The sequence below is a fragment of the Octodon degus genome, unplaced genomic scaffold, assembly GCF_000260255.1.
Source record: "Octodon degus isolate 3935 unplaced genomic scaffold, OctDeg1.0 scaffold00163, whole genome shotgun sequence".
Taxonomy (NCBI): domain Eukaryota; kingdom Metazoa; phylum Chordata; class Mammalia; order Rodentia; family Octodontidae; genus Octodon; species Octodon degus.
The window spans coordinates 1420760-1434872 of NW_004524739.1; the positions used below are offsets into that span (position 1 = coordinate 1420760).

Below are 14113 nucleotides of genomic sequence, written 5' to 3' on the forward strand. Positions count from 1 at the left end.
TCACAGTCCCCAGTAACTGGGATTGCAGCTGTGCACCTGAAACGTGGAGGCTGTTAACAAACCCTTGTTTACAGGCTGCAAGCCCCACAGGAGTATGGCATGTCTGTCTTAGCACTGGCTGAAGTGCCCGGCCCAGAACAGGTTGCTAGTTCATGTATGCTACACACAGAATTAACCTACTTCTTCCACCCTCTGACACAAACACAGGGCTTTATGGTAGCAAGCTAAGATGACAAAGAAAGCAAATCTGCCAGAGGAAAAAAAATCACAATGTATTTCGAAGAAGGAAGTATTTCTCAGGTTATTTGTGTTGGGCGAGAAGATAGGCAGGTCATGTTAAGTCTGGGTTTTGTTGCCCATCAAGTTTCAGGTCCCTTGGGATGGACTTACCTTGTCCCAGTGTCCTCCCACCCCACCCCCACCCCAGGAGGACTTAGCCCAGGTGCTAGAGCAAAGAACTCCATGGTATTTTAAAGTCTCTCTGCATAAGCCCCCAGACACACACAGGGCTCCATGGGCCTAAGCAAGAGTCCAGAAGCTAGGGTTGACGTGTGTGACTCACAGACTAGGTCAGAGGCAGGCCCCAAAACTCACTGTGGAAAGGTATCTATCCACCCTCCTGCCACCCATTGATTACGTGCTTGCTGTGGGCCAGGACCGGGCTATGTGCTTCACATGTAATCTCATTTAATTCTCACAAGAGACGCAGAGAAGTGACGTGACTCACCAGGTGAATGACTCACCAGGTCACCTAGCTGGGAAGGGATGGAACCAGGTGGTGCGCAGAGGCTTGTCTGAAACCGCAGGTGGGCTCCTAGCCATCACCCTCCAGTTGCAGAGCTCTGCTCCGGGATGTGGGGAGCTGAGGGAGGAGGAGTGCGAGAGGGCGTGTTCACAGAGAGATGGCATTTCCAGGGAATGGAGCCTCAGCACAGAAGGCCCAGCCTAAACGTGGCTGCAGGAGTGGTAAGAGACAGGATTGGAGGGAGGATAGGTTCATAGAAGGGGGAAGAGCCAGAGCCCGTAACAGGCATGGCAGGACTGGTTGAGCCCTGACTGGAGGCCTCTTGCTCAGAGCCAGGGGCAAGATCAAGTGACCTTTCAAGGTTTCAAGACAGAGACACAAAGCCCAGAGCAGCCGGGCCTGGACATGCCTGCTGACCCCAGCTGGATGGTGGCCTTGGAAACTGCCTCCTGCTCCAGTCAGGCCCCAGCTGGTGTAACCTTGGAGGACCTGTGACATTTCTCTTGGCTTCAGTTCCAGGCCTGAGAAGGAGGAGGGAGGAGGGGGAAGAGAGGGGAGAGGGAGATTCCTGAACACCTTGGAGGCCCTTTTTACTCTCCCACTCTCATCCCCTGGTCTGTTAGGGCCAATCGTCAGCCCACAGGGTCCCAATGTGGAGCCAGTCTGTCTGGACCAGAGAAGATATCTGCTGGGCCCAACCCCCTCCCCATGTCTGTCCTGTCAGCCATGGCTCTCAGCCCAGTCGTGCCCCACATTCCCCACTCCCTCCTCGAGCCTTTCATCTTCTACTCACTCTGCAATAGAACCTGCCTTTGTACACAGTTCCCACTGCCTAGAATACCCTTCCCCATTTCCAAATCTTGCCTATTCTTCAAAGTCAAATGCAAGTGCCAGTTTCCTCCACAGAACCTCAAAATCCCCTTAGAATGTCAGACCTGAAAAGAAGGGCTCGTCCAATCTGATCCTTCATTGCTGAGGAACGAGGATGCAGGGTGGAATGGTGCAGCTGCATGGCAAAAGTCCCCAGGCTGTGGAGGGGCAGCAGTGGATTCCAAATCTGGCTCTACCATACACTAGCTATGGGTCCCCGGGGCCATACAGATTCCTAACTGTACCTGTTTCAACTCTGATGGGGGCAGGAAGTACAGCCACTCCCAGGCTGTTACAAAAGGTTCATGGGCATAGAATTGCACAAAGGCCCAGCACAAATGTGTCCCTTTTCTCACCAAGCAGGCAGTGGGATGATTTCTGACTGTACTCCCAGCTGCCTGGCATACAGTCTTTGTTCCTGCCTCTGGGCACTTGCCACTTCCTACCAGGTGTTTTTAGGTTCTTTGTGTACTTGCTCCAGCTTCCTGGGGTGGATGCTGAACTCGAGGGCAGGGGCCATGTCTGCTTTGTCTGCCCAGTGCTTGGCAATGAAGGAGCCGAATTACTGCTTCTCCAGTGCTTCTCCCAGCATCAGAGCTGCTCACTGCCTGTTGGTGAGTGAGCACATCGTTGTCTTCTCTGCTTAAGCCTTCTGTTGACAATGTAACTCCCTCTGTTAATTCTCCTTTCTTGCCACTCTCTTCCTTACACCCTCAGCCCTTTCACCCTCCTAACATGATTTTATCTGGCACCGGAGGGTTCCCCTAGATAGAAGAGCTTGGTGCCATTTTAGAGAAAGGGAGACCTTGTCGCAAGCTACCACCCATTGCTTGTCTGGACTGGTGCAGCCAGTGTCCCTGCTTCAACATCTGTGACCTGAGCACTGCAGTGGGAGCCCCTCTTCAGCAACCCCCCACCTGTCTTGGAACAGTCCAAGCCCTTCCAGTGCCTTACTTGATAGAGTGCTATTTAGCTTAACTGCTTTCCCTCAATTCCTCAGAGCCAAGCGTCTTCCTGCTTCACGGCTACACACACGGGGTTCCCTCTATTCACAATGCTCTTTCTACTAGCCCCTTCATCCTTCAGGCAGCAGCTTCAAGGTCTGGGCAGCCCCTTGCAGGCTCTTATAGTCTCCTAGCTTTGTTTCCTCCACACCATCCTTCCCACAAATTCTCAGTGTCATTCTGTTTACTGTCTTCTTCTCTAAAGAGGAAGCCCCCTGAGGACCAAATGGTGCTGCAATACCTGGCACAGGGGGATTGCTGCACAGATGGCTCTGGAACAATTGCAGGCATTGGTTGGAGGACAGTGCTGTTAACTCCCAGCCCTGGGTGGGGAGCAGGGCCAGAATGTGGGGCTGGATGGCATCCCAGTTCCTCCTCCGTTCAGCCTCACTGGGTGGTTCCATTATGTATTTCACTGAGCTGTGACCTACCCAAACACCCAGCCCCCACACCGGTTCATTTCCCCAACCAGAGCCTGGAAGGAATGGTTTTTGGATTATTTCACATTTCTGGATTATCCAAGAGACATCTTCTCTCCAGTGAGAAGGATCAAGAGTTTTGACATTTAAACCCTAAGCAGCTTCTCCCTGGCCTGCTTCAGATCTGTGGCTCTGCTGCTTGCAATGAGATGCATGGGGAATGGAAGGCCATTTTAATCTTGGCCTGGCTTCATTAGGAAGGAAAATACGCTGCCAAAAAAAAAAAAAAAAGTTTGGTCCATTGTTTCTGCCTTGCAGAGCTAAAGAGCTAAGAGATTATTGAAGTTCCTTGAACAGATGGGGAAACAGAGGCCAGAGAAGAGCAAAAGCTTGGTCAAGGGCATGTTTGTGGCCAACGGAGGACTGGTTCTCCTTTGGGGTTTCTGGCTCTCACAGGCTGTCCTACGCTACCTTCAGGCATCGGGCAGATGGGATCTGACAAAAAGCAGTTAATAAATGTCCACTGACGTCAGCTTAGAACCCAGAGTCACCCTGGTCATGAATGGCCTCCAGGAGGCTTTGGGACAGCAGAAGTGGAGAGTGAGGGTCTCAGACATGCCCAGATCCCCCCCCCCCCAATACCGCATCTGGGCCAGTTTTCTGACAAATCTGTAGCTGTATTGGGGAAGAGGCTCTCTGTCACAAAAATAGTTCCTTTAACCCTATTCCCTTTGATCATTTTGGGGCATTCTATCTTTTTACTTTTTTCTCTGTACTGGGGATTGAATCCAGAGCCTTTGCACTGAGCTACAGCCCCAGCTCCCAACCAACCCCCCCTTTTCCCTCCCTTTTTATTATTATTTTTTAAAAATTTGAGACAGGGTCTTTCTAAGTCACTAAGTTTCCCTGGCTGTGTCTGAACTTGCAATCTTCCTGCCTAAGTCTCTGAGAGTACTGAGATTACAGGCATGTGACTCCATGCCCAGTTTGTTTTCTTTATCTTCTTGCTCTTCTGTTTTTTCTTTTTCCCTTCCTTGCCTTCTCTTTTCTTTCTTTCCTTCCTCTCACTGGGGACTGAACCCTGGAACACTCTACCACTGAGCATTTTTTATTTTGAGACAGAGTCTCAATAAATTGCCCAGTCTGGGCTCAAATCTGCAATGTTCCTGGCCTCAGCTTCCTGAGTAGCTGGGATTACAGGTATACACCATTATGCCTAGCATTTCATTTTCACTTTTAAAAATACCAAATCTTTTTAAAAAATATATTTAGTATAGGGTCTATAGGGTCTCTCTACACAGATTGGATTCATAGTGATCCCCCTGTTTTCTGCTTCCCAAATGCTGAGATTACAGGTACGTGCAGACCAGGCCCAGTCTTAATCACATCTCAATGCGCTCCAGGGCGGGGCCAGCACAGCATGCTGGGGATTCAACCCCAGTCCCTGTGCCAAAGCAGGTGCTTTAGTCTGCTGAACTATAAAAATACCATATTATTATTTTTTTCTTTTTTTAAAAAATGTATTTGGTACAGGGTTTACAGGGTCTTACTATGTAGATCAGACTTATAAGAGATTCACCTATTTTCAGCCTCCCAAACACTGGGATTATGGGGCACGGCACACGGCACACCGGGGATCAAACCCAGCCACTGCGCTGCCTAAACGGGTGCTTTAGTCCACTGAGCTATCTGGCCGGCCCAACCCCCCCAATTAATTAATTAATTTATTTATTGGAACTGGGGATTGAACTCAGGCCCTTGCACTTGCCAGGGAAGCACTTATTCCGCTGAGCTATCTCCCCAGCCCCCCAAAACACCAAATCTTAAAAATAGTAAAACTGACTCCAACTAATGAGGTCACAGTATCTGATAAAAGTAGTATCTAAGTGTTTTGTAGCATTTAACTCAACTCTTAGTTAGGAAAGATCCTGGGGTGAGGAAAAGGGCTCATTTTTCTAGAGCCAAACACTCTACCTGGGGACAGACCCATCCACTGCACTGATTGCAGGGCAGTGGGATCACAGTGCCCCTTTTCTATGTCTGGATCCTTAGCTCATATGTCCCTGAATCCCGGCCAAAGATGTTGGAAAATGATTTGGGAGTACTTTGGGAGCCCAAGAGAGGACCATTTGGGGCCACTTTGTAAAGTCCTAGCCAAGTGTGTGACCAATATGTCCTTGCCACACTCTGGTCTTGGCCAGGCTACATCATGGAGTCATCAGAGCTCTCAGGAAAATGAGGATGCTCAGCAGGGCTGGAACTCCAGGGTGGCCATGTGTGGATGACTGACTGACCTTTGTCGTCCTTTACCTGTCTCTCACAGTGATGCAAACACCTTCTCTCCTAAGATCTATGGTACCTCCTGTCTACGGCCTAGCAAAAAAGAGGGAAGCAAATGTTTGATAAACCAAACTAGATAGCTGTATTCAGCCTGGTTCTTCTGCGGCTCCAATTATCAGGATCCCCCAAAGGTCCTGCTGGGTTCCTCACCCAAGCACTTTTGACTCTTCCCCCAAGACTGTCCACAACTTCTGACCTAAATCTCTCTCCTTGCTGTCAGGTCCTGTCTTGTCCTTAATCCTACAGGACTCCTACTCATCTCTATACCTCTTCCCTTGGCCCAAACTTTAATGTAGTCGTCTTCTCCACCGCCCAAGCCTCTACCCATCGCACCCACATCCCCAGACTCACCCAGGAATAAAACCTTGCGGTCCAGTCGGCACTTCAGTTGGCACTACAGGGAGGTGACGGTGAATGTGTCCTCAGGATGAGGTTCCGCCATGGGCCCCAGGAAGCTGCTCTTAGGGCCCCCACCCAGGCCAGGATGCGCCTGCGGCATAAAGCCTGGATACCTGTACGCGGTATCCTGCAGGGGCAGCAGCGAGTCCCTCGGCACAGGGGACAGGGTCAAGTCACTAAGGAGTGGGCAGCCATAGCCAGCAGCGGCTGCAGCAGGGCCACGCGGTGGACCGGGTGGCCGTGCCATCTCTAGTGGCTCCTTGTCAGCCTTGGGTGTGGCTGGTGGGCTGGCCAAGTGTGGGGCACTGAGGCACGTGGCCTCCGTCCTGCCCAGGAAGTCAGCCAGCAGCCCTGTGCCCACCTTGCCTTCGTAAGGTGGGCTACGGGCAGCTGAGCCTGGTGGATACCAATAGGCTGTGCCCTTACAACTGGGGGAATCGTAGTGGGGCTGGCCCAGTGGCAGGTCCCGGCAGCTCAGGTGGGCCTGGGCTGCAGCCACATGGCCCAGGCTGGCACCCTGGAGCCCATGCTTGAGGGGCTCACAAGCAGCTAGCTTTGTGGGCGGTGGCCGTAGCTCTTCCTTGAAGCCTAGCGTGGGTGAGCACGTGGGTGAGTACGCCTTCTGCAGGCCAGCATCAAACACGGTGGGTGGGTGGGCCAGAGGCGGGAAATGCTTGCCATCCAGGTCAGGTGCACCCAGGCTGGGTGAGTCGCAGTGAAAGCCTTGGCCGAAGGTACCATCAGAAGGCGTGGATGGATTCATAGAGTAGGGTCCCATGAAGTCACAGGGGTCTCGCTCTCCCACACTGAAGGCCCTTGACTGAGAGGGCAGTGGTGACATACTGCTATCCCCACTGTAGTAGTCCAGGCCGAGGTCTGGGCTGTCCTGGAACAGTGGGTTGACCGGCTGTGGCTTAGGGATAAACTTGGCTTTGGCTGCTGCACCACCTCGCTCCTTCTTGGCTGAGCATGCCCCACCGCCTCGACCACCCCGTGGCTGCCGGGGCCCGGTGCTCCGCTTGGATGGGTAGCCTGAGGCAGCAGCAGAGGCGGATGTTGAGAAGCCTAGGTGTGAGGCCTCAAACAGGTCCACCTTCTTCCGCCGTCCACGGCCAGGCTTGGAACTACTCTGGAAGAGGACACTCTGGTTCCAGTTGTAGCCGGGGGCAGATGATGCTTCGTTCCAGTCCATCATCAGTTTCTCTAGGCTGGACAGGCTTGATTGGCCCTCACTGCTCGAGGCCTCACTGTTGGCACGACGAAAACCGCCACCACCGACTGGTTGATTGAATTGGGTGCTGTCGGAGGATGACTCAGAGAAGGTCTCGGACACAGCTGTCTGCTGCTTCACCTTCTGTGGGGTGTAGTTGGAGATGTCCAGAATCACATTGGGCTCGCTGACATGGCAGTCAAAACTGGGGTTATAGAGCTGACTAAAGGCCTCTGAGGCCCAGTCCAGGCCTCCATAGCCCTGCCGGAAAGGCCACTGAGAAGCCCCCGCAAACTGCCGACAGTTCTCAGGTGAGGGCTGAAAGGAGGAGGAGGAGGAGGAAGCGACAGAGGCTGCGGAGGTGGCAGAAGCTGTGGTGCCCTTGGGCACCATGTAGCCGCCAGGAGAGACAGTGCTGGCCCGGCTGTCACAGCGTAGGGGTGTGGGAGCTGAACCAGAGAAAGGGGCCCCCTCAGAGCTGCTGAAGAAGGACGCCTTGCTTGGTGGCAAGCAGGGACCTCCAGTAGGTGGTGGGGCATAGCCAGCACTGTGGGCGCTGCTGGGTGAGGCAGGAAGGCTGTTGCCGCTGCCATAGGCAAAGCTGCAGTCCTTGCTGTTAGCACAGTCCTGGCCTGTAAAGGGCTTTGCTGGGGCAAATACACTTTGTCCAGCCCCATATCCACCGTACTGGGGTGGGTAGGTGTTGGTGGGTGGGTGGGTAGTTGGAGATCGGGCCACAGCTGAAGGTGGGGGAGCCAGCTTTGGGAAGGTCTCAGCTGCCCGGCAGTCTGAAGTAGCTGGGGTTATCCCATAGCTTGCTGCCCGCCCTGGTGGGAAGGTCTGGCGAGTGGGCAAGACAGGCTGGAAGGGAGGGTCTGCCCCTGCCCCACTGCTGCCCACTGCCACTGGGCTGGCCTTGGCTCCCCGGCTGGGGAAGGTAGCCAGGCCTCGCTGGGCAGATAGGGCACTGGTGGGTGGCCCTGTGTAGGTGCCTGATGCCTTCCGGGACTCTGGGCGAGAGGCTGAGAGGGCAAAGTCCAAGAGATCGGAGGAGTCATCCGAATCAAGCAGTGAGCGAAAATAGCCAGTGAAGAGGTTTTGGCGCTCTTGGCTGAGCTCAGTCTGGCCTGAGGGGGTGCCCGTGCTATAATAGCTGCCACGGCCTGAAGTCCCACTCTCCAGCCCAGTGGAGGCAAAGGCCCGGGCCTCAGTCCCCTGGAAACCACAGTTTCGGCCAGCTTGCCCACCTGGGTGCCCATGGTGAGGGGCCCAGCCACCACCTTTGTCCCCAGCCCACTCGGCACCAGCCTCTCCAAAGCCTGGGCCACTGGGTACCTGCTCTGGAAACAGAGTTCCATTTTTTCGGGACCGCCTCTTCCGCTTGGGCTTCCCCGTCAACACGTCCACCTCCCCCCGACCCCGTTTGCGTGGGTGTCCTAACTCAGTGAGGCCGGGACCTCCAACCCCAGCAGCTGCCACTGCCACCACCTTTTTTTTCTTGCCAATCCCCTCAAAGAAGTCACTGAAGGAGCATCTGGCTGCCTTGGCTGCATGGCCCCCACCTCGGCCACCAAAACCACCTGTCTTGCCCCCACGCCGCCGGAAGCCCTGCACGCGGTGTAGGAAGTGGGAGATGCTCTGGGTGTCAGGGGCCTGGTGTACTGACTCAGGCTCACTGGGTGTCCAGCAGCGGGGTGGTGAGCACCGCCCAGCACACTGGCTCTGGCGGTTCAGGAAGGCCAGTTTGGCGAGGACATCTGAGTACTCAGCCTTACTGTCATTGGCATCTGCTGCATACGATGGCTGGGGAGATGCCAGCTTCTGCTTCCGTCGCCGTCGTTTCTTTACCTCTGGGATGGCCATGGTGGCTGCTGTCACAGTAGCAGCCTCAGTCGCCACCACTGCTGGCTCCTTGGGCTTGCCAGGACCCAGCAGTAAGTTCTTAGGAGGGCGGCCACGCTTACGCTTGAGAATAATTGGCATCTCACCTGGTGGGAAGACCACTACCACGTTTCGCCCATTGTTCTTCATCTTCAGCAGTGGGGTGGGTTCTGCTGATACTCGTAGGCCTAGCTCCTTACCCTCCACGCTCAGGCTGCTGCTCAGAGATGACACTTTGTATGTGGTCTTATTCCGCCGCCCCAGTGATACAGGGATCTTAGCCATCTTCACCACCATGCGCCTTACACCCCGGCACTTGCCTTTGCGGGCAGGGACAACTGGAGTCTGGGAACATTCTGGTTCCAGTTCTGGGACTGGGCCTGGCAGGGCAGGTGGTGGTGGAGGTGGCGGTGGCGGTGGCTCAGCCAGGACAGCTGCCAGCCCTGTGGGCATAGGCAAAGGTAGCAGGCGGCCCTCAGGTCCAGCGTCTGCCTTACGTCCCCGACCAGCTTTCCTCCGGCGACACAGGATCTTTGGCCTATCAGTGCGCCGCAAGGCATACTTGGGGTGGCCCTCAGGCCCAGGGGGGCCATGGGGTGAGCACAAGTCCAGGCGCAAGGGTTCAGCCAATGGACAGTGACCAAGGGGCTGTTGGGGCTCCAGTCGGCGACCTGGGACATCCAGCAACTTGGGTAGCGGGTCAAGTGCCTGGGGGTCAAGTAGCTGTGACTCCAGGGAGTCAGGCAAGGTATCTAGGGCCTGTAGTGCCAGGCTTGGCAACCCTAAAGGGTCGGCAAGAGGTTGCAAGGGAGGCAACTCCAAAGCTTCCCCGAGTGGCTCTAGTGCCTGTGGGTCCAGAAAGCGGGGCTGGGGGTCCAGGAGCTGAGGCTCTGGCTCAGGCGATGGTGGCTCCAGGGCCTGGGCCTCTAGCAGCTGGGCCTCAGGGCAAGTCAGGGAGGCTAGCTCACTGAGGATGTCAGCTTCGGCGAGTTCTGAGTAATCAGGGCCATCTGGCTCAGGCTCTGGGGGCAAGCCGGTAGCTGCTGCTGTGGCGCCAGGACTATGGCCTTGGCCAGGCTGGGGACTGTCCCTAGGCTCAGGCTCAGGCTCGTAGAGGGGGTGGCTGGGTCGCTCTGACTTGGCATGAGGGGTGGTGCGCTCCTCCGGGCTGCGGATGCTGTTGGCCAGGCTGGGTGAGGAGAAGAAGCTGTACTGCAGGTCACCAGGCGGTGGGGCAGGGGGGCGGCTCAACCGCAGCCCACCACAGTCCAGATGCACCCCACTGTGCTGCAGGTCCTGGGAGAGGCGTGTCAGGTCCTTCATGATGTCAATCAGCTGCACCACTGGACGCAGGTTCACCCGTCCGTTGTCCCAGCGGCGGCGGGAACTGCTGCGGTCTCCGGCTGATATAGGGCAGCGGGCCTGGGAGATGGGCCGGGCAGCCCTTGGGGGCAGCGGGTCGTCCCCTTTGGGAAGGACTGGAGGGCGTCGGGTGCTAGGGTCCCGGCGTGGGGGTGGGCGTGGGTTCTCCGAGAAGGTGTGGGTGGAGAAGGCCTTGTCAGGTGGACTGGCAGGGGGCCGGGTGGGAAGCAAGGGGCGGGGGGCGGGGGGGCCGCCGGGGTAGTACTTGGGCTCCCGGAGGTAGTCAGGAGAGCTGCACACGGCACTGGAAGTCACCACCAGGCCCTGGGGCTTCACACGCATCCTGACCTTGTCCTCCGCGGGCCGCCGGGCGGGGCCGGGGCTGACATGAGGGTGCGAGAAGCCGGGACCAGGACCTGCTTGGCAGGACAGGCAGAAGGTCCCTTACTAAGTACACAGGTCTTCACTAGCTTTTCTAATCTTGAGCCCCTAGACTGCTCCCCAATGTCTCCTCATCACCCTTACCAAGCTCCACCCCCAGTCCCAAGTCTAATCCCTTTGGGGTCCTCAGCTTTTTCACAATACCCTGAGTACAATGAATCACTCCCAGGCCCCAGGCCCATGTATGGACACACAACTGATGTCCTCCTACACCTTGGCTATGGATGGGCTCAGTAAAAACAGTACTCTTGTCTTGAAGAAGACCATCAGCAGGCTGAGGTGACCACTCTGGTTCAAACTTAGGAGAGGGCCAGAATGCCCTATCTCAGAGAGGGCCTCACTCCTTCCCCCACCCCAGGGACTCCAGGAGAACCCTGGCCACTCACCCTCGGCTCTGCCGCCTGGGCTGTCACACTGGAGATCTCTGTGGGCAACAAGACAGGCAACAGGAGATCTGAATTCCCCACATGATCTGGTGGCCACATTTAACCCCTGCCCACCTGCCCACTGGCCCAGCCTCCTCCAGGTGCCACCCCAGCTCCCTCAGGGGCCCCTCCAGTGTGCACACCCGGCTGACCTGGGAGAGAGAGGGCCCCCGTGTCTGGGGGCTCTGCCAATCGCTGGCTGTCAGCTGGGGGGGCCTGCAGAGCAACTTCGGCCTGAGCCCAGGCCTCGGGGCGTGGACAGCGCCTGGAAAGGACCACCGCAGCTCAGGTTTAGTGAGCACCTTGTGCGTACCGGGCAATGGGCTGGAAGCTGTCCAGGCATCACTTCATTTAGTTCTTCATACCAATCCTGTGAGGTAGGGGCTATTAATAACCCCATTTCACAGATGAAGAAATGGAGGCTCAGGGATGAAATCATTCATTTATACACTATTTATGGAGGACCCACTTTGCACAAGGGCTCAGTAGACATTGATCACATAATCATAGATGATTATAGATATATATTAGTGGGAAAAGAACGGTAAAATCAAAGTGAAGAGTATCTGAGATCAGAGGTCTAGTGACCAATGGGGAGTCAATAATATAAGCCCATACTATGGGGACACATCTGCTACCAACACTGAGTCAAGTATTTTATATAAATTATCTAATCCCCTGCAAACCTGAGATCAATATAATTATCCTCCCCATTTTTACAGAATCCATCCACTGAGGGTGTTAAGCACCATGAGGGCAAGGATATCTGTCCTATTCACTACAGATGTATCTCTCAATATCCAGGACATGTGGCCCACAGGTTCAAAAAAATGTTTGCAGGGCTGGGGAGACAGTGGCTTAAGCGCCTGCCTGGCAAGTGTAAGGCCCAGAGTTCAATCCCCGGTACCACCAAAAAAATAAAAAAAATGAAAGAAATTGTTTGTGGGATGCATAGATGAATGCATGAAGCACACAGAGCAATCAGTCTTGCCTTTAACTGTAAGCTCTTTCTTATTCTCTAGACTCAAAAGTGACCCAAGAAGGATGCATGAACAGAGAAGGAAGGGATATACACAAGGATGTAGAAAGGGACATTCCCTGATTCACACTGTTTCCTTCTAATTCCACAATCATCAGAAAGGCTGAGCAGGGTATGGTAGTGGACACCTAGAATTCTAGCCCTCTGGGAGGCTCAGGTAGGAGGGTCACAGGTTTGAGTCCAGCCTGGCCAATATAGTGATTTAGTAAGATCCTGCCTCAAAATAAAAAAATAAAACAAGCGGGCTACAGAGATAGCTCAGAGGTCTAAGTGCCTGCCTGGCAAGCACAAGGACCCGGGTCTGATCCTCGGGTACTGCATGCTGTACTAGCCCCAGAACCAGGCGCTCCATGCCAGCCCTGAAACCAGGCATGGTGACACATGTCTGTAATCCCAGCGTTGCAGAGGCTGAGACAGGAGGATCACTAGGAGTCAGAGTTGCATAGCGAGACCTTGTAGCAAATAAATAAAAAAAAATTTTTTTAAATAAATAAATAATAAAAAGGGCATGTAGTTCAGTGTGAAGGCTTTGAGTTCAATCACAACTACCAGAAAGGAAAAAAGAAAAGAGAAGAAAAGAAAAAACAAGGCAGACAGGCAAAAAGACTTTTTCTGATGCCCTAATCCAACTGTGGTCCAGATTTTGCTATGTACTCTGGGAGCCTTATCTTTTTCACCTTCATAGTATTTATCACAACTATAATCAATTACTTGTGTGACTGTCTGTTTAGTGTGTCTCTCCCCTGAGAATATGGGCTCTTCAGGGGCAGGGATCACATCTGTCTTGTTTACCACTGTATCCTCTGACCCCCGGGCCTGGGCTATGGATGCTACATAAATATTTACCAACTGACTCCCTGAGCCGGTTAGGGCAGAGCTGGGATTTAGATCCATGTCTGCCTTCCAAGGGAACCTGGGGGCTCAGGGCTGGACTGATTCCCATAAGGAGGATTTCCGGGAGCTGAATGAGTCCCAGTTACTGGGAGAATTTCAAAAGAGTGGCATGGGCTGGGTGCGGTAATGTACACCTATAATTGCAGTTACTTGGAAGGATGAGGCAGAAGGATCACAAGGCCATGGTCAGCCTGGGAAACTTATTGTGACCCTCTCTCAAAACAAAAAGGGCTGAGGGTATAGCTCAGTGGTAGAGTCCTCCTGGGTTCAATCCTCAGGACAAGAAAAACAAAACAAAATGAAACAAAAAACAACAGAACACTGATATACTGATCAATGCCTACTGTTGGTCTCTGATTTAGTGTTGGATCCCAGGGTCCATTCCTTACAGACACAGGTAGACCCCACTGGCTGCCATAATGCCCACTGTTGTCACCCCAGAGGAAGAATGTGGAACTAAATTGGGGATAGGATGGCACAAAAATAAAGACGCCTTTGCTGCCCTTTGATGGGTAGTGCTTTTGCTGTTTACATGAAACTTTCACATACATGATACACTGAATCTTCACAGCACCCAGGAGACATGCATGGCTTATTATCCTCATGTTACACAGGAAATAGACCCAGAGCCACTGTGAAACTTGCTTGAAGTCACACAGCTGCTCAGAGGCAGGCTTTCTAATTCTGCACTTCAGGCCACAGTCTCCTTCCACTCCCAGCTCCTGCAATTCTCCTTTAGCCACTTCTGGAAATGCTCCTTGTAGAGCTGTGGTCTAATTTAAGGCTGGGAGGAACTGAAAATTATCTAAGCCATTGGCTTCCAAACCCCAGGCCTGGGGAAAAGCATAACATTCCATATACCCAGGCCCTAGTCCAGGGAGTCTGACTCACATGTGAGGGTCAGCTGGGAATCTGATTTTTTTTTTTTGGCGAAACCGGGGATTGAACTTAGACCCTTGCACTTGCTAGGGAAGTGTTTATTCCACTGAGCCATCTCCTTGGTGCCAAGGAATCTGAATTTTTATTTATTTATTTATTTTACTTTTTTCTTCCATAATTTTATTGAGAAACAAATAGCAATGAG

General features: G+C 53.7%; 1 protein-coding gene across 13 annotated transcripts in view; it reads right to left on the reverse strand.

Annotated features, from left to right (window-relative positions):
• Nucleotides 1–567: 567 nt before the first annotated feature.
• Nucleotides 568–14113, reverse strand: part of Ahdc1 (AT-hook DNA binding motif containing 1) — a 62139-nt gene continuing 48593 nt past the window's right edge. For 7 of the 13 annotated variants that reach the window (XR_002818412.1, XR_002818411.1, XR_002818409.1 and 4 more), the window contains 5 exons: nucleotides 11249–11361; nucleotides 11058–11095; nucleotides 5730–10646; nucleotides 1681–1773; nucleotides 875–1266 (listed from right to left, as the gene is read on the reverse strand). Coding sequence is in view for 5 of the 13 variants with exons in the window: in XM_023703000.1 (XP_023558768.1) it covers nucleotides 5773–10572 (4800 nt within the window). In the remaining 8 variants the exon portion in view is untranslated. The other 6 variants (XR_002818410.1, XM_023703000.1, XM_023703002.1 and 3 more) reach the window with 6 other exon arrangements.